The following is a 26,665-nucleotide window of genomic DNA, read 5'->3' as shown; positions in this document are numbered from 1 at the left end:
CCGGATAACGATTTGAAAAGCAGAGGATGAAACAGAGGCTCGGCGGCGACTGAGGGGGGGGGGGCGGGGGGGCGGCAGTATTTTGATTTTTTTTTTCTTCCTAAACATGTCACTGAAGTCACTTTCCCGCCTGGGATCCCCGCTATACTCGGCCGCCCCGAGAGAACCGGGAGGCCCTCTGGCCACTTGCGACCCCGCGAGCGCCCCGCGCCTGAGGCAGGAGGAAGGTTTACCGAGAACAAAAGAACGCTCGCCAGTCCGGAGGCGCTCCCGAGAACAAGGGGAGCCCCTCTCCGGGTCTGGAGAACGCGTTCAGGAGCAGCGGCCCTGGTTTCTGACACGCATGGCAACTTTCCTGGGCAGATTCCAAATGGAGGATCAGATCATGCTCCCGCAACGGAGACGGGTCCCACCCCCAGGCCACAGGCCCACAGAAGTAAGGGGCACGGGGCCCCGGCAGAGGCTCTGCGAGTCGTACGGAGTGTGCCGGGCACTCGGGCCGGCCCCGTTTCCTACGGCCTCGCCGCGGCCACCTCAGCGGGCGGCGGACGCCGGGGCCGGGAGGAGCGCGGGCGGGACGGCCCGGGGCCCCGCGCCTGGAGTCCCGCGCCGGGCCCGCTCCTCGAGGGTCTGCACTTCCTCCCGCCTTCGCTCTCGGCCCCCACGGCTGCCGCCGATTTCTCCTCCGAGGCCACCCCTCCTCCTTTTCACAACCGGGGGAGGGGGTGCGAGGGGACCGCAGCCTTACGCGGTCTGCCCGGCTCCGGAGGGAGAAAAGCAATCCGCAAGGCGCGCCCCCTTCCCACCCCGTCCGGATCCGCACGCTTAGGATCCCGCCACCCAAAGCCCCCGCCAAAGCTCAGCGTTTCCAGCCGGGAAGCGACTGAAGCGGCTCCGGGCCCCCGCTCCCCGGCCGTGCCGCGGCGCTATTCTCGACTCTGAGGCGAATGAGCCCTTCTGCTCAGGAATGTGTGTTTAGTGCACCCGGAAGAGGAACAAATCTTTCAAGTAAATTCCCTTTCTGGTGCGTTTTTCTCCCCTGAGCCAATGCAGGGTAAAAGTTTTTCCCAACTTTTCCCTCCCAGTCCCCCGCCCCTCCCCTCAGGAATCCGCCCAGAGCGCAGCAGTCACCGCCTCCCCCCACCCCCGTTCCCTTGCCCGCCCCTTCCGACTTCCACCCAATCCAGAGGCGGCCCCAGAGAAAACAAAGGCCACCATTGGGCCGCGCCGGGGCGCGGGCACCGCCCCCTGAGTGGTTTGTGAATGGGGGGAGGGGAGGGGGCGGGTCGGCCGGAGCGCTGCGAGCCCGACGCTTCTTCTGGCCACCGGCGCGGCTCCCAGGCGTTACTCGGCGCTCCCTCCCGGCGGCTGGCGGCGGCGGGCGCCGGGACTCGGGGGCCGGGGCTGCGCGAGGCCGGAGAGGCCGGGGCCAGGCCGCGGGCACAGGGGCCTCGCCGCTTCAGACGCCGAGTGACTGTGCTTGCAGCAGAAGTCGCCGGGCTCCAGGCTCTGAGGCGCCGGTGGGACTCAGCGAGAGCCAGCCGTTTGGGGCTGAAACTTGGGGCCGAAGAAGGCGCGGGGCGTGGAGGAGGAGGCGAAGGAGGCGGTGGCGAGCCGAGCCTCGAGGCGAGGAGGCGGAGCAGCACCTCCGAGGCGGCGGCCCCGGCGAGCAGGCGGCGGCGGCGGCGCCGGCTCTGACCTGGCGGGGGCCGGACTTGGAGTGGGGGGCGTGCGCGTCCGTGTGCGCTGGGTTGGGTTGGGGGGAGGGTTCGAGAGACTTCGGCAAACTTTGAAGGGGAGCCGGAGACGCTTGTTGCTCCTCGCCGCAGAGAAAGGCGCACCGTTACGTCCCCGCAGAGAGGGCCAGGCCGTCCCCCTCCGCGCCCCCGGCCCAGACTGACGCGTTTGGGCCCCCGGCGGCCGCGCGAGCGCCGGGCGGAGGCGGCTGCGGCGCCCCCGCGGCGCGGGCACCCCAGCGGCAGCTCCCTCGGCTCCGCGCCGCCCACGGCCCGGCCCCGGCGCCGGGAGGACTCTCATGCGCCGGGCGCGGCGGCGCCTCCCGGCATCCAAGCCTCTCCCAGCCGCCTCATCGCACTCCCTGGGCTGAGAGCGTCGCTGCACTCGCGGCCGGCGATGCGGGGCCCCGGCGCGGCCGCGTCGCGTTCGCCCCTGGGCCTGTGCGCCCTGGTGCTGGCGCTGCTGGGCGCGCTGCCCGCGGGCGCCGGGGCGCAGCCCTACCACGGCGAGAAGGGCATCTCGGTGCCGGACCACGGCTTCTGCCAGCCCATCTCCATCCCGCTGTGCACGGACATCGCCTACAACCAGACCATCCTGCCCAACCTGCTGGGCCACACGAACCAGGAGGACGCGGGCCTCGAGGTGCACCAGTTCTACCCGCTGGTGAAGGTGCAGTGCTCGCCCGAGCTGCGCTTCTTCCTGTGCTCCATGTACGCGCCCGTGTGCACCGTGCTCGATCAGGCCATCCCGCCCTGCCGCTCTCTGTGCGAGCGCGCGCGCCAGGGCTGCGAGGCACTCATGAACAAGTTCGGCTTCCAGTGGCCCGAGCGGCTGCGCTGCGAGAACTTCCCGGTGCACGGCGCCGGCGAGATCTGCGTGGGCCAGAACACGTCCGACGGCTCCGGAGGCCCCGGCGGCGGCCCCACCGCCTACCCCACGGCGCCCTACCTGCCGGACCCGCCCTTCACCGCGCTGCCCCCGGGGGCTGCGGACGGCAGGGGCCGCGCCGCCTTCCCCTTCTCGTGCCCGCGCCAGCTCAAGGTGCCCCCCTACCTGGGCTACCGCTTCCTGGGCGAGCGCGACTGTGGCGCCCCTTGCGAGCCGGGCCGTGCCAACGGCCTCATGTACTTCAAGGAGGAGGAGAGGCGCTTCGCCCGCCTCTGGGTGGGCGTGTGGTCCGTGCTGTGCTGCGCTTCGACCCTCTTCACCGTGCTCACCTACCTGGTGGACATGCGGCGCTTCAGCTACCCAGAGCGGCCCATCATCTTCCTGTCGGGCTGCTACTTCATGGTGGCCGTGGCGCACGTGGCGGGCTTCCTGCTGGAGGACCGCGCCGTGTGCGTGGAGCGCTTCTCGGACGACGGCTACCGCACGGTGGCGCAGGGCACCAAGAAGGAGGGCTGCACCATCCTCTTCATGGTGCTCTACTTCTTCGGCATGGCCAGCTCCATCTGGTGGGTCATCCTGTCGCTCACCTGGTTCCTGGCGGCCGGCATGAAGTGGGGCCACGAGGCCATCGAGGCCAACTCGCAGTACTTCCACCTGGCCGCGTGGGCCGTGCCGGCCGTCAAGACCATCACCATCCTGGCCATGGGCCAGGTGGACGGGGACCTGCTCAGCGGCGTGTGCTACGTGGGCCTCTCGAGCGTGGACGCGCTGCGGGGCTTCGTGCTGGCCCCGCTCTTCGTCTACCTCTTCATCGGCACCTCCTTCCTGCTGGCCGGCTTCGTGTCGCTCTTCCGCATCCGCACCATCATGAAGCACGACGGCACCAAGACGGAGAAGCTGGAGAAGCTGATGGTGCGCATCGGCGTGTTCTCGGTGCTCTACACCGTGCCCGCCACCATCGTGCTGGCCTGCTACTTCTACGAGCAGGCCTTCCGCGAGCACTGGGAGCGCACCTGGCTCCTGCAGACGTGCAAGAGCTATGCCGTGCCCTGCCCGCCCGGCCACTTCCCGCCCATGAGCCCCGACTTCACGGTCTTCATGATCAAGTACCTGATGACCATGATCGTGGGCATCACCACGGGCTTCTGGATCTGGTCGGGCAAGACCCTGCAGTCGTGGCGCCGCTTCTACCACAGACTCAGCCACAGCAGCAAGGGGGAGACTGCGGTATGAGCCCCGGCCCCTCCCCCACACCCTGCCCGCGCCCACCCGCTGTGAGTGGGGGGGGGGAGGCGCCGCCGGGAGAGAACTGTCGGGTGGGTAGGGGGGCTTGTTTTGGTCACCACCTTTCCCTCCACCGGGAAACGACCGGGGAGCGAGTTGTTTGCAGAATTGGGGTGGGGGCCGCGGAGGTGGGGGTTGGAAAGGAGGCCTTAGTGGAAAGTGGTTTGGATCAACAGACTTCTGGCAAAGACTTTCAGGCTGATGATGATGGTGGTGGTGGTGGTGAACGGTACGGGCCGGCGTGGGCCCCTGGAGAAGACCAAGACCGGGAGAGACTGCTCTAAGTTCTTGCTGGCTGCAGGCCGGGCGGGCCGAGAGCCATCCCCTGCTGCAAGGCAAGTGGCCGGTCCTCACTGCCGAGCGGCCCCGCGGGAGCGGCCGCTTTGTTGGGAAGAGGGGGGCCTCCTGCAGTGTTCTTGTCAAGCGGTGGTCAAACCATAATCTCTTTTCACTGGGGCCAAACTGGAGCCCAGATGGGTTAATTTCCAGGGTCAGACGCTACACGTTGGCCTCCCCTGCCCCCTCCCGCCTGGTTTTCCTCCTCAGCCCCTTTCGGGACTTGTAAAATAGGCATTTGGAAGTGCTGGGAGCCCTGCCTGCTAAGAGCCCGAAAGCTAGGGAGCTAAAGAAGTGCCGAGAAGGTTTCAGGATGAGGCCGGGGGCGGGGGCAGGGCCTGCAGCCGAAAGGAGGGCGTTTTATTTAGTTTAGTACCCTGAAAAGAAGTGATGACTTGTTGCTTTTCAAAACAGGAATGCATTTTTCCCCCTTGTCTTTGTTGTAAGAGACAAAAGAGGAAACCAAAGTGTCTCCCTGTGGAAAGGCATAACTGTGAAGACGGCAACTTTTACAGGCAAAGCGGGGCAAATCGGAGGTTTCCCTTTGGTTGGTAATTGGGTTGAGATAAACATTCCTTTTTAAGGAAAAGTGAGGGAGGGTGTGCTTCCATACCCGGTTCAGCCAGAGGTTCTGACTTGGCTGAAGGAAACCTAAGGATGTTTTATTGTTTGTTTTAAGTCAGTTTAATTCAGAACACATGATCCAACAAGCTCTGTTCACATGTTCAGGGAAATCTTCCCTTCATTTATTTTTCTTGCTATAAGCCTACATGTAGGTTTTCTTTCTCATTTTTTTTTCTCTCTTCAATTTGGATCCTTCAAGATAAAAGGAAAAGCATAATGCCCTTCAGCATAATAATAAAAGAAAGCTAATTTAAAAAAAAAAAAAGCTAAGGAACCAGTTTGTCCATTTGATCATGGTTCCATAAATCTGTTTATAAAACATCATGTGTATGCTGACCCCGTCCCCGGGGTCGGGTGGGGAGGTAGGTGAGCTGCAGAAATGAGAATAAACCAAGAGGAAAGTTTGAACCTCGGGCCCCCTTTTTATAAAAAGTCATTAAAAGAAGGTAAACTTCAAAGTGATTCTGGAGTTCTTTGAAATGTGCTGGAAGACAAATTTACTATTCTTAAATGACGTTCTTCTTTTCTGTACCAGAACACGGATTCTTTGGCATAGTGGTGTAGCGCTGAGCAGGGAATCATGGGAGCTAACCCTCACTCCACCTTTGACATGGCCGTCAGGTCTTGCAACACTGCCCTGTTTCTCAGAACAGTTTTTAAATGCCCATCAGAGGGTACCCTCTGGAGAACAAGTTACTTTCTGTGTGTGACGTTGAGTGGAGTGAATTGAGTGGAGCTGCGTTTACATTCAGCTTAAAAATGATCTTGTGTCGCTCAGACCTTCGAAACTGTCTCCTCTGTCAGAAATTTTAAACTCCCACTACACAGGTTTGCTCATCTTTTGTGTTATATCTCTTTAAGGTGCATGTGAAATTTGTAAGATAGACAAGTGCAGTATGTATATTTTGTAAATCTCCCATTTTTGTAAGAAATATATATTGTATTTATACATTTTTACTTTGGATTTTTGTTTTGCCTTTAAAAGTCTACAATGAAGCCCCACTTTATCACGTGTACAGATCACAAATAAATTTTTTTTTAAAATACAAAGTGGATGTTTATTTAGTTTACTGTCCATCAGAACTTTTGTGTTCTGGAAGGAAGGTAGGGAGGCAGACCACTGGGCAGGGCCCATCCAAAGGAGGATGCTGTAGGGTATTGAGGTCTTCCCTGCCTTTTAAAACACAGAGGCTAATGAATGCCTTGACTGTCCTTTAATTTTTTTTTCTGCTGTCGCTGCTTCCTGTCTCCCTCCACCCCCTCCCCACCCACCCCCCCACACACACCCCTAAGCCTTTTCACATCCTGCTTTGGAGGACCTATTGAAAGTACTGAATAAGCATCTCTTTTAGATGCTGTCTGATCCACGTGTTTACCGCCCTTAGGAGATGGAGTCTGTGTTTAAAAGAGGACTGAAAGATGTTTTTGGCATCCTCTGCTTTTCAGGTGGTGTTTTCCTTGGGGAGAAAGCGGTGGCTTTTTTTGTTTTGTAACTGATTGGTGTTTTTGTATTCTAATGTGCCTTATCTACATTGTTAATTCGGAAGCGCCTTGGGTTCAGGTGGTGGGGAAGAAGCAGCCGCTGCTTCCAGGTATTCTTGGGGGCCTCGCTCCGCGGCCTGCTTAGCTGAAGGCTTCGTTCTGCCTTCGAGGTAAACCGAACCGGAGGGCAGGCAGCTCCCCGAGGTGGCAGTGACTCAGCAGCTGGGCCTGACCCCGGGATGGCCTCAGAAGCCACTGGCGCTACTCTCTCCTCTGCTAGAAGAGGCTAACTTTGGAATCAGCTCAGGCAGGGAAGCCTACGCGGTCCGGGCATCCAATACTCAGCAAGTCCCTCGGGGAGCCGGCCCAATGTCCACCCACCCATGTCTCTTCTGCCATTCAGGAGCCAGAGTCCTGGCTCTGTGTCCTGTAGTCCCTTGCAGTTTCTATAGTTCTAAAGCACAACAGAAACTCCCCTGGTTTTGTGTTAATGAACAGGTTCGCGCACAGCCAGTGTGTTTCACAAACGTGCACGAAGAAAACTGGCGGCCAGCACTTCTCTCCCGGAGTGGGAAGCAGCAGGTCTATACTCCTCGCTTTTCTTTAAGATCCTCCTGGGCTTCCAATATCACAATGACTGTGAGGTCATCTTAACCTAGCAAGAGTTTGGCATCGAGGAAGGAAAAAAAAAAAAAAAACAGATTTATGGAACCAAGATAAATGACTTCAGGTCTCACGGGGTTTATCCAGTTTTTGCTCATAAAATGACACCTTTTAGGTTACAGCAAACCCTAGGACTGCCTGTTAAGAGTGTTTGCTTTCAGAGTAGGAGGAAGGCTCCCAACGGGTGTTTTTTTTCTTCTTATTTTTTTTTCCTTGCAAATGAACTGCTGAAGGCACTTGGGCCCTTCTACCCCGAGCTGTGAGCTGTGTGGCTCTCGGAAGAACGTGTTGCCTTCCTCGGCTTTCAGGGCTCTGCAGTGAGGGAACAAAGCCGGTATCTGAATAAATTGCCACCTCCTTTTTTGTAAGCAAAGATAAAAGTGTTCAGTGTAATTCCGTCCACACTGGGGCTAGCGCTCACGCTGGGGATTCTTACCTAAGCATTCTAGAAGCTTGGGTTTTTCTTAAGGAGTCGCATCTCAGCAGAAAATATGTGTGGGGAGAGTGTTTGTGACAGGGCATGTGTAGAGTTTAAGAAAAACATTGGCAAGAGTTTGGTGTTAATCCCCAGATAAGGAGCCGAAACACTTGTGAAAATTTCCTGCAGTTTATAAAACAAAAGCAGTCTACACAGCAACCCCCCACGGGACACCTAATCTTTTTAAGTAGGTAGGTGAGAAATCTTGGCAGAAAAAAAAAAAAGTCCTGTTAACATCTTATCATGAAAAAAGTAGTTTTTTGAATGTGCTTGATATAAATAGTGATATTAGAACTCCTCTGGGTCAGACTACAGTGGGCTGACAGCTGTGGGTTTGAGCCCTGTAATTACACTGGGAAAATCTCTCCTAACTCTGCCATCTTTAATTTCACTGAAGAGGCAGGTGGCTATTTATAGATGGTATATTTTTATATATGCATATGTGGATGGTGAATAACAGTCTACAGGGCTCCAGGAAATCCTAGAAGGGACCAAAAACACTCCAGTGTGCACTTAAATCAACAATTCCAGGTCTGTTCCATTTTCCCTTATTTCCCCCACAGCAGCATTAAACTGATTTCATAAAACCTGATTCTTCTTAATTTGTGACATTTCTTACATCTGAACCTGTCTTCCTCATATTTCATAGAAAAATGAGCTTATTTCAAAGGGCAGCCTTAGAATTTTGGCTCTTCGGTGTGTGTGTGGGGGTGGGTGGGTGGGTGTCTTGCATATATATATATATAGTACAGTCATCTTGGATTTTCTCAGTACTGCAGTGATGGAAAACGGGAAGTTTGACCAAGATAACGGTAGCTTATTACAAGCGATCCAGTTCGACAAGATCAAGGCACCACTACACAGAAGGCACTGTGAAAGAGACCCAAAGGACGACAGATAAAAGTAAAAAAGACAAAGTCCAGCGAAGTAACTCGGGCCCGTGTTCAGAGGGAGGGAAGGCATCCCCTAGAGAAGAGAAAGCAAGTGACTCTAACGCTGGACAGAGCGTGAGCAGTGGCAGGATCCGGGCACAGACGCTGTCGGCATTCGGTGGCACTGATTGTTTGGGAAAGCCACTTTAGCCTCACAACTGAGGTGGGGAATAACCCGTGCTTTAAAGACGCACAAGCTGTAAGACGCAGAGAGGCGTCGTGACGCAGGCGGAGGCAAGCAGGAGCCTCCTGCCCTTGGACTGAACCCAGGGTGGTTCCTGTAATCTGCCACAGGGCCTCTCACCCCCGCTCCTGCCGCGGCCGGTCCTGCAGAGGCGCTGGCGCTAAGAAGGCACTGCCGAAACAGCCTATATGACCCCGGGGGAACCTGTGTGCTCGAAGTGCCTTCTGTCTGGTGAAGGTGACCAGGGTCTCCTCCGGCCGCCCGTGGTCCCTACGTAGCACAGCCCTGTGTGAAGTTCCACACACACACACACACACACACACACACCCCATTTGTGAATCGTCCGTAGCCATGTTCAAATCCCCGGCTGCTCGGCTGTTTCCACCCCAGGGCAGTGTGTCCCTAAGCCAGTGGGTGCCCAGTGAAGGAAAAGGAACTTCAGTAGTGGCTTCTGCAAGCCCAGTGCCAAGGCGAAGTCACCGCTGTGCGGCTGTCTACTGAAGCCAGAACCCAGGTTGGGGCCAGGTGGGGTCCGGTACAGGCCCCGGTGCTGCGCCTCCCTCCTCTCCACCAGCAAACGCGTTCCGCCATCTGAGGGCGCATCTCCCTCAGACACCCAGGGGATCTTACTCTCTGAGTCCTTAGCTCAGTCGCCGTCTAGTTATCGCGGGATTTCTGTCGCTGGGGATTTCAGGATCAAATCCACCCCTGAAGTGGCTGGAATGATAGCACAGAGGTTTGGGGGTTCTGCCCAGTGATCCTCAGGCAAGAGCTTCTCTAGGTCCCCAAAGCCCCTTTCAAAAGACTGCAAACTGACAATAAAACTGACGCTGTGGCTGAGGGCTCCAAGTGTGCTTCCGCTGCGGTCCGCTTCGCTTTTTAGGGAACACAAGTTCGCCTCTGGATCGCCCTTACCCCTCACACCTGTAAAGCCCCTTACGCTGCTGTCCTGGCATCAGATTCAGCACGGAGCTCAAGAGGCAGTCTCTTGAGAGATCAGCAAACTGGGAGTGAGAAACGGCATTTAGGAGGCAGGGATGGAGGAGGAGGTGGGGCGAGGAGATAAAGTTCCATGGAGCCCAGAGCCCATGGGTAAAGGTGTTCAAAAGATCCAACCCAGTACTACCCCTCACCCTGCCCTTAGGGGGATCCCCAAACTTCAGCTGGGCTTTGCAGATTCCAGAATACAATTTTTTTTTTTTATTTGACAAGTAGAGTTACAGACAGTGAGGGAGAGAGAGACAGAGAGAAAGGTCTTCCTTCCATTGGTTCACTCCCCAAATGGCCACTATGGCCGGTGCACTTCACCGATCTGAAGTCGGGAGCCAGATGCTTCCTCCTGGTCTCCCATGCGGGTACAGGGGCCCAAGCACTTGGGCCATCCTCCACTGCCTTCCCAGGCCAGAGCAGAGAGCTGGACTGCAAGAGGAGCCACTGGGACCAGAACCTGGCACCCATATGGGATGCCTGTGCCACAGATGGAGGATTAACCAAGTGAGCCACGGCACCGGCCCTCCAGAAGACAATTTAAACAAAGGAAAAAGTGGGGGGCAGTAAGGTGGGACAAGGAGTAGGGAATGTATCAACAATGAAAGCATGTGTGTCATAACCTAGTGCCAATCTTATTTTATTTTCAATTTCCAAAAGAAAACAGATGGCATCCAACATTTAGTTCCAGTTTCCAGGTGTAGAGTGTCTGGAAGAAGGGGTGGGTCGCAGCTGCTCCTTGAATGGCTTTTGTTTGTTGTTTGTTTGTTTGTTTTAGTTCTGCAGCAGACACAGAAGACTAAACTCCTGAATTATCTTCAGCCCCAGCAGGTGGTATCGTGAGGCCCCGCAAGGAGCTAGGTGCTGAGCGAGCCCTGCCTCCAGCTCAGAGGCTGCTGGTTCCTGAGTGTCAGCCAGGACCGCAGGCAACAAACACAGCCCCTTCCTTGGCTCACTCAGGGCATGGGGGGACTGGACAGAAACCCCCCCTGCTGTGTTCACAAGGTCCCTTTCTTCGCGGCGCCCTCTGTTCTAACAAATGGGCAGCAGCATCTGGGTCATAGAAACCAGGATTGAGAGGCCAACAGCAGCTGTTCAGTGTCACAAGGAAGCCTGGGCCAAGCCACATTGAGGGAGCCACCCAGGTCTTCCAAGGAATCTGGTCATCTTTTCCCCCAGAGCAGCAGAATTTGAAGATGCGGCAGAGGCACCCCCAGGGTCACAGGGGTGGCAGGCAGGGCATTGGCAGCAGCATTGTGAAACAGAGCATGAGGGAGAGATGGCCACCATGGGCAGTGACGAGGGGCTAAGGGACTTTGCTGATAATCACAATGATCATTATCTCTTATTTATTTATTTGAAAGGCAGAGTTACAGAGGGAGGGGCAGAGATCGAGATTTTTCATCCTCCAGTTCACCCCCCAGGAGCCTGGAACTCCATCTGCCCCCCCCCCCCCCCCCAGCACTTGGGCCATCTTCCACTGCTTTCCCAGGTGCGTTAGCAGGGAACTGGATCAGAAGTGATGCAGCCGGGACTTGAACCAGAGCTCATGTAGCATGCCGGCACTGCAGGTGGCAGCTTAACCACTACATCACAGCCCCAGCCCCATGATCATTGCCTTCGTAACTGCTCCCATGTATAGAGCATCGCCTCTGTGTTAAGCACTGGGCACAGCATAGTCTGCTGGTCCACACAAAGCCCTAACCACGATACTTGGCATCTAATAAGTGATCAATAAACATCAGCATTATTATCCATATGTAATTATCTCATTACTCTTCATAGCAACTCCAGGAGGTGGGTATAATCATGTCCCTACTTGACATGGGGGAAACTTGGGCTATCCAAGGTGACCTGAAAAACAGCAAACTCGGCTGCAGCTTGTGCCCCTAATCACCACGCCACAAATATTTACTGAGGTCTTAATGTCTTCCATTCTCTATTATTCTTTTTAATTTAATCCAGAACCATTCCAAAAGGATGGAAATGATTTCCATCAGGACCGAGTGGAGTTGAGAAGGGGATTTTCAGTGCTAGTCCCCAGGAAGTATTTAGGTTTTTTCTTAGAAGCACAAGGCTCAGAAACGCTGCTTACATTCTGAGGCCCTAACATTACCTCTCCCTTACCTTCTGTGGGTTTCGACCACAGCCCCCAGGGACTGGTAGTGAGCAGGAGCTTGGGGAGACGATTCCCAGATGCCTCCACCACCTCCTGGGGACCAGTCTAAGGGTCCCTGGGAAGCTTCCCCCATGGCACGGGAGGACAGACTTGAAGGCTGGGGCAGGGGCTCAGTGGGAAGGCATAGGCTCCTGGCAGATCCAGGCAGTGGCCTTCCCTCTGGAGAGTAAGTGGGAGCAGCCCCCACCCCCCGAAACCCCCTTCACCATTCTGAGTGGGAGCTATTGCTGTTCCCACTTCCCAGGCTCTCAGTTGAACTCCGGGATTCCTACGGAGCCTGCGAGTGGGACATTCGCTCAAGAGACACCTGTGCGAGTGACGCATCCTGAATGCCCTGACCAGCCTCAGTTTACAGAACAGGCCACTGTGGCAGAGAGGACCTGGCTGGGCCTTGAGGCACAGGATGGGAACTATTTTAGGTTTACGTCCCTTCTTTAACAAACAGGGAACCACACTGGGAAATGAGAGAAAAGAGTTCCAGGGAATACGGTTAAATCTGCCTGTCCTTCTACTCCTGCTCTGGGGAGAATTCTTACTTCCTAAAGACAACACTCTTTGTTGTTATCTTTAATAAAAAAGTTTTTAAAAAATTCGGGAAATAATTTGACTCGTTTCAACCAGGAATCCAGTGCATTTGCAGAGAGAGGAGAAGCATTGCCTCTGTCCTGGTGCTGCAGTGAGACGGCCTCTTGCGTCCCCCCACCCTCACCCCCTCCCCCAGGCCTCAGCCTGTCCCCCTTCTGTGTGCACACACCTGTGCCACAGAATAACTCGGTTCCCAACAGAGGGCAATGTCCAGGCACAGGGGCCTTCCTAGCAGAAACTGGTAAGCCAGAAACCAGAAGGTTTTGCCCGGTATGACTGTCTACTGGTCTGCTAATGAAAGCCTGATGTGGGTGAGCCCATTCTTCAGTCCATCCAGGGCCCAAGTGGGCTGCGATGGCTTAGAAACTCGAGATCCCCACAGAAACCAAGTCATGCAGCAAAGAAATGAGAATTTGGTGAAGAGTGTGTGCAGACTGTTTTAAATATCAGGAAGGCGAGGCAAGGGGGTACAGTTCAAGCTGAACTTTGCTGATCTGAAGAGGCAGATGTCAAGGGGGGAAATTTCAGTGTTAAAGCCTTTCTTATTTCATCTATGATTCAGGCTGCTTTTTTTCTTTTTCTTTTCTTTTTTTTTTTTTTTTTTTTTTTTTTTTTTTTTTTTTTTTGGACAGGCAGAGTGGACAGTGAGAGAGAGAGAGAGAAAGGTCTTCCTTAGCCATTGGTTCACCCTCCAATGGCCTGCGCACCGCGCTGATCCGATGGCAGGAGCCAGGTGCTTATCCTGGTCTCCCATGGGGTGCAGGGCCCAAGCACTTGGGCCATCCTCCACTGCACTCCCGGGCCACAGCAGAGAGCTGGCCTGGAAGAGGGGCAACCGGGACAGAATCTGGCGCCTCGACCAGGACTAGAACCCGGTGTGCCGGCGCCGCAAGGCGGAGGATTACAGGCTACTTCTTATACATCCATTAAGTCTCTTCTCTTGCTTTCTTTCTTTCCCCTCAACACTGAAATGAAATGGCACAGTTACAACTACATATTTGCTTGTTTTTAAAGATGTATTATTTGAAAGGCAGAGTGATAGAAAAAAGAAGAGGCAGAGAGAGAGAGAGAGTGAGAAAGCAAGAGAGAGATTTTCCATCCTCTGGCTCACTCCCCCAAATGCCCACAATTGCAAGGGCTGAACCAATTTGAAGCCAGGATCCAGGACCTTTATCTGCTACATGGATGGCAGGGGCTCAAGCACTTTGGGCCATCTTCTGCTGCTTTCCTAGGTGCATTACAGGAAGCTGGGTAGGAAACAGAGCAGCCAAGATTTGAACCAGCACTCTGATATGGGATGGTGGCTTAACCCGCTGCACCACAACACCAGTCCCTGCTTGTCTTCTTACCTTCTTCTTACTATTTGATTTAAAAAAAAAAAAAATGAAAGAACTTAACCCAGGTGCAGCCATTTTCACCATCATTTGTACTTGCCATTTCCAAGGAGTTAAATTAGTGACCAGCACACTTGGTGCAGGAAAACTCAAGGCCATAGTAGCTTGCCACCAGCACCCGCAGTGGCCAGCATAGCATGCATGTGCCGGGGCTTCCTGAAGCAATCTCCAGGAACCAAATGGCCTGATAAAGTCACCGGAACCTCAGAAAAGGAGAACAGATGTTTCAGGCCAAACCAGCCTCTTGAGTCGTTGTGCTGTCAGTCCGAGAGACTGACGAAAAAGAAGGCTAACAATCTGACTTTGCGAATTCCTCATTTGGAGTCTGCTTAGGGAAGCCCTCTCCACAGAAGTGGATTCATATTTATTTCAGTTAAGGTGGGAATCATTTCACTGCAGGAGTTAAGCAAGACGTGGTGGAAATTCAGTTAGTTCATCTCTGATGAGAGGAAGGCAACACACAATTCCCCCATTCACCCAGCGGTTTTTGGTCTACGAGTTGTACAAAATGTTTGCTTCGGATAACCAAGTCCCCTTTCAGCACGAACGCTGCTGTTAGACATTTCTAACTGCCTGTGCTGGCCTCCCAGGATTACTGAAATCCATCCAAGCAGTTGAAGTGACTACTGAAAAAAGATCTAAATGCCATCTCTGCTAATTCTCAGACACAATTCCTCCTAGACAGAACACAAGATCTGGATAATTCCTCATCGGAAGCTCCCACCTCCAAGACAGCTACTGCATGGGTCTGAGCAGATATTCCTGTGTTTCTTAATCCTGGCTATTTGATTTTTAAAATGAAAAAGCTTGACCCAGGGACAGCCTTTCGCGTAGGATCGGCCCTCAAGAAACGTGGTGGAACTAGCCGCATTTTCCTTGGGGACACTTCTTTCAACCTCAAGATCTTGGGGACGTCACTCGGAACCTGTCACTTGGAACCAAGAAAAAGGAAACACAAAGATGGAATGTGGTTTTTCTTTTTTTTTAAAGATCAAAGGAAAAACCCAGTAAGGAGAGAGAGCACACATGATAGCAAGAGACAGTTCTGAACGGAGCTTTGTTCCTGACCACTTTTATTCAATCATTCTTTTGACAACTATTAATTGACTTCCCATCATTCCTCTTATTCCCTGGACCGCAGAGTTGGAATAAGTGGTAGCATTCACCGAGGGCTCTGATGTCCCAGGCGCATATGTGGAGTGTGGTAAGCACTCTGCACATCTTATTCAATTCTGTCAACCACTCTGAAATACACACTATTACCCTCCTTTTAAACACAGGGAAAGCTGAGACAACTCTTAAGTAACTTGCTAGGACCCCTTGATTTCTCTAGTGTACCGCATCCGGTTCCCTGCTTTTTCTTTCCAACTCTGACTACTGAATGGTTAGTGTCCGAAGGACTGACCTTGTTTCTTTGAAATATTCCCCAAACTGTGATTAGTTTTCCTTGTGATCCAAATACATTTATTCCAAGTCATGTGCTACTCGTTAGTGGAGAATTAGATCCTGCCTTTCTCTGACCTATGTTTAAAGTCTGCTAGTCAGAACACCAGGGGACAGGGTGTCACGGGAGGGTCACAGCCACCGCTGACAGATGAGTCACAGGGGAGCCGGACAAGAGCCCCCACTCCCACTCCCACCCCCACCCCCACCCTGGGGCAAACTAACTCTAGAAGGGCAGCGGCCAAGTTCAGGTGACTCACCTGCCTGCACTCTCCAACTGTTCCCTCCACCATGTTCTGTCTCCGAACACCCCCAGAAGGTGAGGGCATGAGGATGACATACTCCCTAAGGAGCCTGGGCTTTGGGGAACGCTGCACTCCTGGCTTCCTCCAACCATGGAACAAATTATCCCTGTTGCCACGGCTGGGGAAATGCCTTCAGCTCAGGGGTTGAGTTGGTGGTGCCAAGATGGTCGAAGGACAAAAGAATGTCCACAGACAGAATGGGCTCCGGCATTGCACAGCCTAGCTGCGAGAACAGGGATGTTGAAGGCCTCCCCAGTGGGGCTGTGGGAAGGAAAGGCAGGGGAGGCAGCCGTCTCCGTCACCGCCAGCGGGGGTAGCTCCTTCCAGGGCACCTGTATGGGACAGGAGGCAGATTCTGAGCAAAAAGACAGTCTAGGGCTGGCTGGCTCCCCTGCTGTGCCCCGCCACCCTGCAGGTTCTTGGTGTTAGGAGGCGTGGGACTACTGGGGCAAGGGGAATGGTTTGAGATCCAACAGCTTGGTGTGCTCCTCTGCCAGAAACTGCAATTCATCCGTGACTCTGCTCGCTCCCTCCACCCCTACGGTCAGTCAACCAGATTCGGCCCACAATTGTTGCTTAGATCACTGTGGTGGCCCCTAACTGACCTCCAGGCCTCCATTTTGGTCCTTCTCCTGCTCATCCTACACCCCTGCCAGAGCGAATCATGAACATGTGACTGCGACAATATCTCCTCCTTGCTTAAAACCCTAAGCACGGTCCCCAAGCTTCCGGGATCTCTCCCGGGTTCTCCAGCCTCATCTCCCACAGTTCACGCAAGGTGGCCGGCACTCTCAATGCTGGTCTGTTACAGTTGCCTTGCTCCTCCTACGTCCCACCTTTTTTTTTTTTTTTTTTCTTTCCCGAAAGGGAGAATTTGTAGCTATTATGACTGTGGAAAACTAATTAAGCCTCTCATTGGATGCACTCCAGCTCTCTTGCTCCCTACAGAAATGGGCAAGAATGTGGGTCTAGAAGGAAACCAGAGGGGAGCTTAGGCCTCCAATACTCTTACAACCTTGTAGGACAACTAAAGGATCCCAAGAAGAACGGGCACTATTGGACACACAAACACGAAAATCAAACAAGGTTGTGAAGTATTGTTAGTGCCTAGAGAGCGGTGATCGGCTCATGTTTAGTTGGTGCTCAGCCCAATATCCAGTACATGGTATATGCTCAGTGTACTGGACTGGACAGTGTCACCCCCAAAATCCATGTCCTTCCTAGAACCTCTGAATGTGGCCTTATTTGGAAATAGGATCATTGCAGTTGTAGTTAGTTAAGTTGTGGTCATCCTGGAGTAGAGTGGGCCCTTAATCCCAGGTAACTGTTATCCTCATAGAAAGAGGAGAAGACACCACATGACAACAGACAGAGACTGGAGCGATGTATCTACAAGACAAGGAGCCCCAGGCAAGCACAGGAAACAAGGAAGATGCAAGGCATGTTCTTCCCCCATAGCTTTCAGAGACAGTGGGTCCTACTGACACCCTGACCTCAGATTTCCAGCTCCCAGGACTGTCAGAGAGTACATGTCCTTTGCTTTACGCCTCCTCATTTCCTAGGGAAGTAATATACTTTTATATTTTTGTTGGGTGAATGCATTAGAGAATAAATGAATGGTCACCTGTGCAAACTAACTTGGGGCCAAAGTGTTAGCCCTCTTACAAATATGATTTAAAGGTGATCAGCTAAGGTCCCTTTCTCCTGCGCCATAATCCCATAGCTGTAGCAGAGCCGAACAGACAGCTGAAACGCTAAACACCAGTGGAGAAGGTAGATTTGTTATCAGCAGAGCTTGGAAACAAAACAAAGAACACAGGGGTTTCTTTTCAAGGAATCCTAGATTCTTTAGAAAATCTGATAGAAACTATGGGCTCAGACCCCAGAAAAATGCAAGTACAGTCACTCCTCATCCCACCCCCCATCTCTGGGGGAATCAGTTCCAGGACCCCTTCCTAATACTCTCTAAGATCTGAAGATGCTCAGATCTTTTCAAATAGTGTAGCATTGGCATGGAACCTGCTACATCATTTTGTATATTTTCAGTCATCTCTGGATGACTTGTAATACCTGATGCACTAGAGCTGCTATGTAAGTAGTAGTTCTACTATATGGTTTAGGGAGTGCTGACCAAAAATGTCCAAATATGTTCAATTATAGATGCAGGGTTTTTTCCAAATATTTTCAATCCACGATTTGTTGAACTCACAGAGGTGGAACCCACAGACACAGAGGGCTGACTGTAGAGTGTAGTGAAGTGAACACACTATAGTTAATAGTTTCCTCCTACCCACTCCCCCCTCACAAAACCCTCTGAACCAAGATTAAGGATTCCTGAATTTGGAGCCAATGTTTTGGTGCAGCAGGTTAAGCTGCTGCCTGTGATGCCAGCATCCCAGAGTCCTGATAGCTCTACTTCCAATCCAACTCCCTGCTGTTGCACCTGGGAAAGCAGCTGAAGATGGCCCAAGTGGTTGGGCCCTGCCACCAGCATGGGAAACCTGGATGGAGTTTCAGGCTCCTGGCTTCGGCTTGGATCACGCCTGCCTTTGAGGCCATTTGGGAAGTGAACGAGAAAATGGAAAATTGTGTGTGTGTGCGCGTGTGCATGTGCGTGTGTGTGTGTGTGTGTATTTCCCTCTCTATATGTAACTCTGCTTTTCAAATAAATATATCTCAAACAAGAAAAAAAGGGAATTGCTGAATTAGAAGATAACAGAATATTGAAGATTTTTATCTTTTCTGTGAACATCCTGAAAACAGAGAAAGGCAATGAAGTTGTTTCTCCTTTTGAAATGTGGCCAAATCACATGAGACCTCATCCTTTGGGGTGGGTCCAGTGGCTCACCCAAGAATGATGCTGGACTACAGGTGGAGACCCTGGCCTAGACACACAGGGGCTTGAACTCCAAATCCTGCTTCCCCATTTAATCCTTTTGTTCTCTCTGTGTCCTATTCACTCCCAGCCCATCCAGTGTGGATGCTTTTAGGGTCAGAAGGTAGGTTAATGAGATAATGCCAGTAAAGCACTTTGCCTGTAGGAAAGAGTTCCTATGTAAACATAAGATATGATTGGACACTATCAGACTTCAGCTGGGCCAGCAGCAACCCAGCTAGTGTGATCTTCTTCCTTATCTACTGTGTGGCCAAATTGGGTTCTTTCTCCAAGGCAGAGAGTGTGGGAGGTCTTCTGTTGGCTGGTGCAGGGACTCCGATAAGTGGCCCCTATCACCTCCCCTTGAGCAGAGCAAACAGATCATTTGACTGCGTTTGATGAAAGGCCCGGCCTGTGCTAACAGTGGGTCCCCACGCTCTTTGTGCATATGTACGGAGCCAGCAACCTTCTGGGAAGGCTCTCTTTACAGGGCGTGTTCGCTTCAATGTGAACTCAATATTGCAATGTATCTACAGGAAAAGAAATGTCATGTCAAGTTTGATGGTTGTGACTTTTTTATTACCTCTTGAGAATGACTTCCCCACTTTTTCTGCTGTTTTTGGCCAACTTGAAAAAAAGAAGGAAAAATATAATACCACTGATCTCTGACACATTGTTTTCAGAACTTATTAAAAGTAACAAAAAGATTACTTTCTATAATTAATAAATTGTCAACATGCCATTAAACAGGAATGCTTCAAACTAAGAAACCCTCCTCCAACAAAGGCAACAAACAGAAAGCAACAACAAATTGCTTGAAATCTATAGGAATTTGTGAGGTTTTTTTTTTTTTAATCTCAAGGTGGTTTTTTTTCCATCATCACTGACAAGGATGGAGTGAACTGAAAGGAGGTCAGGCAGTTCTCATCAGTGAGAAGATGACAGAGGCTCTTAACTCCCAGTCTTAAGGATGGCACTGCAGAGGGAAGGAATTCAACCTGCCATCACCCGCCTCCCACGCATTCAGGGTGGCTGAAGTAGACGGCAGCCGGTGCTCTGCAGTGGCTCAGGCCTCATCTCATGTTTCACCACATTTTAGCAGTCCTGCTTTCCAGCCAGAAGGATGACCTTTCAGAGACGGTTGAATCCTAACCACGTAGAGAACGAAAGCTGACTTTCTCCCTGCCTTTCTCCCTCCCGGCCTTCCTAAACGTACATTGGCCAACTGTTACGTGCCAGGCACTATGCAAAGTCAAGGTGAGTAACACATTCTATTACCTGCAGAATTCGTATCTAGACCATTGGGTGGCAGCTCTCCGTGCTTTCTGAAGGGCAGAGATGCACCCTGGGAAGAGGAATCCGCTTTTTGAAGTGCAGGAGAGACTGGGAAGGGAAGGAGGGGAAGGGGGAGGGGGAGGGGGAGAGGGAGGAGGGGGGAGGAGGAGGAGGAGACTTGGTGTGTGATTGTACTCAAGAGGTCCTGTTTCAGACACACTTGAAAGGAGTATGTATGATCGGCTGATAGTCTTGCCATTTTACTTATCCTGTTTCTTCCTCCAGTGGACCAGACATTTAACAGCTACTCAGAACCACCTTAAGTGACCCCCACCACACTTTAAGACGTGCTGGTACTCATCGTATTTATATCACAGGCTAAATCATGAACCTCAGATGTTCCAAATCTTTTCCTCTTCAAATACCATGTCCTATGAACATTCATGCCTCATCAAAATGCAGGAAGGATGAAGGAAAAACCACCCCAGTGGGTTTCAAAAATGATATACATTGATGGTTTTTAAACATGTATTTAACATTTACTAAAAATAGCTCTGATTGCAGGAGAAAATTAATTAAAGTAGACGAAAAGCTTCTAATCAGATTTATTTTATCTGATCGTGTAATGAGATCTGGCTTTGAGGCCATCCTAACAAGTGTATTTGAAAAGGAAGAGAGATCATTGTTTATTGGAATGGCAATAATTTAGGCTTCTTTAATTGACTCCTGGTGTGAATACGTTGATGCCTGCTGTTCTCTAAGAGCCAGTGTGGAAAGTTTCCAGGAAAAGTTCACATTCCAGGGGCAGCTTTGGAATCTACTTTCCATTCCAACCCAAGCCAGACATCAGGGTTTGAGCCCCCACCAGCGAAACACCAGCTTTCACAGGCAGCAGCCACCATAGCTGTGCCAGGGGCTAGGTAAGGAACTTTCGTTGAGCTGGCCTGTCAAGATAATGGAGGGTATTTCCAGAATCCTACCTTCCCTGTGTTAAAAGCACTGTGGGCACCACAGACTGTGACCCCAGCAGTAATGGTTTGGAAGCAACACTAACGTTCTGAAATTAAGTGGGCCAGGGTAAGGCTGCAGGGAAGGGGGAGGAGCACTAAAAATGTCTCCCTCAGTGCTCCCAAATGCCCAAGAGCAGTATTGCAGCTGCCTGCTAGAAATGAGCACATACCATAGGAATTTAATAAGGTGTAAAATAAAAATAATCCATGACCCCGCTTGAAAGCAGAGGTACATTTTGAAGTTTCTCACTACTCTAAGCTCCAATAAATTGACATTTGCTTTTTGGGGAACTTTAGGTGAGAAGGAAGGTAGACACTGGGAGTCCTGAAAGAGAAAGTGGAGATTTTGAAGCCTTATTTGATACTGAAGTCCTAACAGATGGTGTTCTTCTCCTCTCTCTCCCTCTCTACCCCCACCTCTTTCGCTGTCTCCTCTCTCTCTCTCTCTCTCTCTCTCTCTCTCTCTCTCTGAGATACATAGATAGATACAGATGAGGAGACTTCAAAAAGTTCATGTGAAAATGGAATTAAGTATTCCATCACGTTCAAGATGTTTTTTGGGAGCTACAACACCAGCCATGTGGTTCATCCCTAAAGCATGGAGGCTACTGGGGATTTAGCCATGTCAGTAGCTATCTTTCTTACATTTTTACCTGAAGGAAAATGGGTGTCTTCTAAAGATTATTTTTAAAGATTAGGAAGCAAAACAAAGCAAAAGGAGCCAAATCAGGACTATAATGTGGATGCCTAATTCTTTCCCACAGAAACTCTCATGAAATTACCCGTGTTTGATGAGAGGAATGAGCAGGAGCCTTGTCATGGTGCAAAAGAACCCTCCAGGGAAGCTTTCGCAGGGTTTTTCTGCTAAAGCCTTGTCTAACTTTCTCCAAACACTCTCATAATAAGCAGATGTTATCATTCTTTGGCCTTGCAGAAAGTCAGCAAGCAAAATGCCTTGAGCACACCAAAAAAATTGTTTCCATGACCTTTACTCTTGATCTTTCCACTGTTCATTATCTGGCCCATTCTACCTCTTGGTAGCCATTGCTTTGATTGTGCATTGTCTTCAGGATTGTACTGTTAAAGTCATGCTTCAACTTCTATTATAATGCTTTGGAAAAATTCCCCCAGGATCTTGATCCATTTGTTGAAACTTTACACTGAAAACTCTACTCTTGTTTGCAGCTGAGCTGGGTGAAACAGTGTTGGTGCCCATTGAATAGAAAGCTTGCTCCATTTTAATTTTTCAGTCAGAATTTTGCAAGCTGAGCCAAATGAGGTGTCTATGGGATTGGCTATTGTTTCTGCTGTGTATCATGGGGTCTCTTCAATTAAGATATGAATAATATTAATTTTTTCCATGCAAATTTATGTGGATGGGCAGCCCCTGAGGGCTTAATTTTCCAACACCATCTCATCTTTTCTTATAATGAGTTAGCCATTTTCAACTGCTGCTGGGGGGGGGGCATTGTCCCCATAAATTTTTTGTAAAGCATTGGTGATTTCCCTAGTCTTCCACCCAACCTCCACTGTCAATTTGATGCTTGCTTTTACTTCTATTTTAGCATAATTCATGTTGCTTTGGTAGGGGCTCTTTTCAAAATGGTGTGTTATTCTTCCTATTTTAAAAATATAAGCTTTTTTTTCAGATTTATTTTACTTAAAAAGCAAAGTTACAGAGAGAGAGAGAGAGAGAGAGAGAGAGAGATCTTCTATTCAATGGTTCACTCTCCAAATGGCTGCAATAGCAGGGGCTGGGCCAGGCTGAAGCCAGGAACATGGAGCTCTGTATCCAGGTCTCCCGTATGGTGGCAGGGGTACAATCATCATCCATTGCTTTCCTGGGTATATCAACAGGGAGATGGATGGGAAGTGGAGCAGCCAGAACACAGTGCCCAAATGGGATGTCAATATTGCAGCTGGTAGACTAACCTGTTGTGCCACAGTGCCAGCCTTGATATCTTATTCTTAGTACCTCATACTAAATATTGTTCAGACATGTTCTAACAAGTCAATAGGAGTTTATTTTGGTGCAAAAAAATGTAAATCCATGCATGTTTTTATAATACACACTTTTTCCATAAACATTTTACAGATCCCATGTATAATCATAACTGTTTGCTTTGTTTTTCTGTGGCACATGTTATACCTTGACTAACCCTTGCAACAACCTTGCAAGGTTAATGGCATTATTCCAATATGCAAAATGAGGTGTGAAGAGGTTATATAACTGGTCTAGGATCTTATGGCAAAGTTTAGCCAATATTTGAACCCAAATACCGTCTGACTCTGTCTACTGCCACCCCAGAGCACCTGGCTGCATGTTCCCCACACCATCCCCCAGGAGCAGCCAAATTAGGGGGGACACCTGTGGTAGCCAATTATCCAATACAAAAAATTATTTCCTCCCTCTCTCTCTCTCTCTCTCTGTCTCTCTCAGACTTTCTTTTCTCCTTTGCCTCTCTTAGCCACCACCAAACAATCCTCAGAACACACAACCCTAGGTGTCCCACTTCCAGCAGGAAAAGATGAAACATGACCAAAGTTCAGCACTGCCTTAAAAAACAAAACAAAAAACAGTTTTTTGAGGGAGAGAGAGAGAGAGAGAGAGAGAGAGAGAGAGAGAGATAAATCTCCTACCCACTGGTTCACTCCCCAAATGCCCACAAGAGCTAAGATTGAGCCAAGCCAAAGCTAGGAGCTAGGAACTCAAACCGAGACTCCCAGGTGGGTGGCAGAGGCCCAACGACTCATCTGAGGACTCAGTTTGGGAATGCTCTCCCACCGTCTCCCTGCCCCCACCCTGCAGCATTCTTGTCTTTTAGGAGCTGCAGTATCTTCTCCACTATTGAACTGATTCTTCCCCATCGCCATTGTTTTCCATCTAAGTTTCTTATAAATTCCTCATGGAACCTACTACCACTTGTAATTCTATGTATTTTGTTTGTTTGTTTGTTTGTTTTTTGTCTGTTATTGCATCCAGGTTCCTAGCACAGAACCCAGAACATTCTATATGTTCAAAAATGATTTGTTAAATGAACAAGCTGGCTACCTCCATAAACCATTTTATTTCTCTTGACCGAATGGCCATAACAACCCAAACCAAGTGTATCCAATGTATTCTTTCAAGAAGAACTGGAAGATGTCACTATACAGAAATACCAGTATGTAATTAGAGAAAAGAAAAACCTCATGACTGGTACAAGAAAGCAGAACTTACTCCCAGAAATACCCTTGTTTGTGACCAAGCATTATCCATGTAACTCTTTAATTATCAGTTTGTGTTTACTGGCCAGTGGACTCTGAGTTCTCGAGAGCTGGGATGGGGATTTTCTTATATTTTATGCCCCAGACACAGCACAGTGCCTGGCACATATCAGCTGTTTCATAAATGTTTGTTGGGAAGGAGGGGAAGAGGAAGGGAGGAAAGGGGAGAGGGAGATAGGGCAGGAGGGAGGGAGAACTGTCCAATAGTGGCAACTTCTAAATGATTGTGGTAACTGGGAAAGGGCAGGAACTAATAAAGCAAGCAGAACTGTAGCCCTGGGGTACCCTGGGGGTACTCCTTGGCATCTCCACAAGCACCGAGATCCAGGAAGCAGATACCAAGACAGGAGGGGGGCGCACAAGATGTACTGGGGAAAACACCTATGGAACCAGGGAAACTGCCAGCCTGGACACAGGTCTACTCAGGCAAGGGAAGGAAGGAAGGAAGGAAGGAAGGAAGGAAGGAAGGAAGGAAGGCCAGCAGGAAGTGCTTGAGATTCCAGTGCGATCCTAATGAGGTTCCACAGGGCCACCAGGCATCCTTGAGCCCAAGTTGCCCATCACAGGTGTCCCACACCTGAGCTTCTCCCAAGACCCATCCTGCCTGCTGCAGGTATCTCAACCTGGCCTCAGGGCAAGCATCTAGACCAACATCAGGGCCTCCAGCCAATATTCTGCTGCTGGCATTGGGAGACCTGAGAGGTGCTTTTTCACGGCGGCACACCCACTCACTGCCTCTTTGTTCAGCATCCACTTGAAGACCACCTGCTCCTCTGCTCTGATTTGTGCAAGCTCAAGGGGTCTGCTTGCCCCTGAGTTCTCAGGGCATTTCCTCCAGCCCTTTAGTGCACAACTTCACACTTTCTATCTCGTATTACTTTCGTGTATTCCTTTCCCTCCAATACAACAAAACCCCTGAAGATTCTGGAAGGGTACCAAGGTGGGGATGGAGGCTACTCATGTGCTTCTTGTGAGCCCTGGAATTGCAGCCTGAATACTCAGGGTTTGCCTCATTTAGCTATCTGCTTTATTCCCTTTATCCTGGGACCCTTATTTGCTTGCATTTTAGCATTTCTAAAATTGGGATGCAGCTTATAACTTACGTCAAGAGAAATTTGCCACCTGCTGGCAAGAGAGTAAGTTGAGACCGAGTTGTTGTTGAGTGCCCATGGGAGGACTTAGTGCGGCGTATTTACAATAAGTGAAGCAAATATTTATTGCTGAAGGCATGACTGCACTTTCATGTCCTCCAGCAAAACAGCAGCAAAGCACATCAGGGGACACGACAAGAGGACTGCGAGACTATAAAATGGGCACTGTAATATGTGCAACAAAAATTGACAGATATCTCAGGAGAAATAGCAGAACTTTTAGAATTTGGTGTGATCAACTCACTCATTGCAAAGTCACCTTCAGGTACCAGGTACTGTTCAGAAGCTGCTGGGTGACTTTCAAAAGCAGTTGTTTGCCTTCTAGACATGGATAATCTAATTAAGGGAAGGACGAAACTAGGAGTTTAAGCAAAGGAGAAATACAAATAAAACCCTGGGATCTTATAATTTGACTAACAACTAGACTGCCTTGCCCAGGAGGTCATGATCACTAGCCCTGGGGATGAAAAGCAGAGATTCCCCATGATGCTTTGCACAACTGCCAGTGGTCACAAATGATTCAGAAGACTCCATAGACTGAATTTGAAAAAGACTTATTCTCAAACATTGAATGAGGCGCTAATAAAGAAGGTGTGGGTAAATATTTTCAGGGGTGGGCATTTGGCACAGCGGTTAAGGTGCTGCTTGCAACCCCCACCTCCCACATCAGAGTGCCTGGATTCAAGTCCCGGCTCTGTGCCTGAATCCAGCTTCCTGCTAATGTGCGTGCTAGGAGGCAGCAGGCAATGGCTCAGGTGGTTGTGTCCCTGCCACCTGTATGGGAGACTTGTGTTAGGTTTCTGGCTCCAGATTGTGGTCATGTCCAGGCTCAGCTGTTGTGGGCATTTGAGGAATAAGCCAGTGAGTGGACAATTTCTGTCTCTCTGCCTTTCAAGTAAGTAAAGATAAATTTTTAACTTAGTATTTTTAGTGTTGCTATTTATTGTAATGGTGTTCTGCACCACGCCCCCCTTAAAATCTGTTATCAATTCAGTAGTGTACTTAAAATCTATACCATCTTGGAATTGAGGAACTAGGGTTAATTTAGTAAGTGGGTGAGCTTTTTAACTTCTGACTTCAGGTTGATGCCAAAAGGACTTGTTAAGAAAGATGAAATCCATGCCTGGTGATGAGAATTCTGTATCATTTACAGCACTGAGTTGGCAAAGCTTGGTGCATGTAGCACAATCCCATCTCCCTGCCTTGCCTGTGGAAGACATCGCTAATCAGCCCTGGGACTCCACAGGCTAGGACCCTGCAGAACGATTCCCAGCCAAGCATTCCAGGCAGCCACTGCCACCAGACAGGGTCTGGGGCATAATAGAAAGTTTATCTGCCATCTGCACACTATGTTCTTATATAGAATTTAACTCCAGAGAATGTAACAGGGGTTCTAACACTGTCCCTTCTCTTGCCACCCTAAAAAAAAAAATCAGTGAAAAGTCAAAATAGCGTGGCCAAAAGAACAGTCTTGGGATCAATATGGAATTCTTTTCAGTATTTGGGATTTCTAGCTCCATTATTTTACATTACTTTGGACTACTACACCTTATTACTAACCAAAGAAAGTTCTTTGTTTACATATT

At 50.4% G+C, this 26,665-nt stretch overlaps 2 protein-coding genes across 2 annotated transcripts in view; both read left to right on the top strand.

Moving 5' to 3' along the window:
• The first annotated feature begins 1,279 nt into the window (after positions 1–1,279).
• On the top strand, positions 1,280–5,919 carry FZD7 (frizzled class receptor 7). The gene has a single exon (XM_051848296.3). The coding sequence runs from the start codon at positions 2,134–2,136 to the stop codon at positions 3,856–3,858; it is 1,725 nt and encodes a 574-aa protein (XP_051704256.1). The 5' UTR covers positions 1,280–2,133; the 3' UTR covers positions 3,859–5,919.
• Positions 5,920–8,270: 2,351 nt separating this feature from the next.
• Positions 8,271–26,665, top strand: part of KIAA2012 (KIAA2012 ortholog) — a 158,853-nt gene continuing 140,458 nt past the window's right edge. Inside the window, exon 1 of the mRNA XM_089330048.1 lies at positions 8,271–19,633. The gene's annotated coding sequence lies outside the window, so the exon portion shown is untranslated. The remainder of the gene's footprint in view (positions 19,634–26,665) is intronic.

This window comes from Oryctolagus cuniculus, chromosome 3 (assembly GCF_051225735.1).
Source record: "Oryctolagus cuniculus isolate XC-2025 breed Fujian yellow rabbit chromosome 3, ASM5122573v1, whole genome shotgun sequence".
Classification (NCBI taxonomy): Eukaryota; Metazoa; Chordata; class Mammalia; order Lagomorpha; family Leporidae; genus Oryctolagus; species Oryctolagus cuniculus.
Note: the sequence above shows the minus strand (reverse complement) of the source record. Positions and strands in the feature narration are given on the sequence as shown.

Bases quoted from the DNA above. Each gene is read 5' to 3' on its own strand.
- FZD7 (XM_051848296.3), top strand. From the start codon at position 2,134: ATGCGGGGCCCCGGCGCGGCCGCGTCGCGTTCGCCCCTGGGCCTGTGC.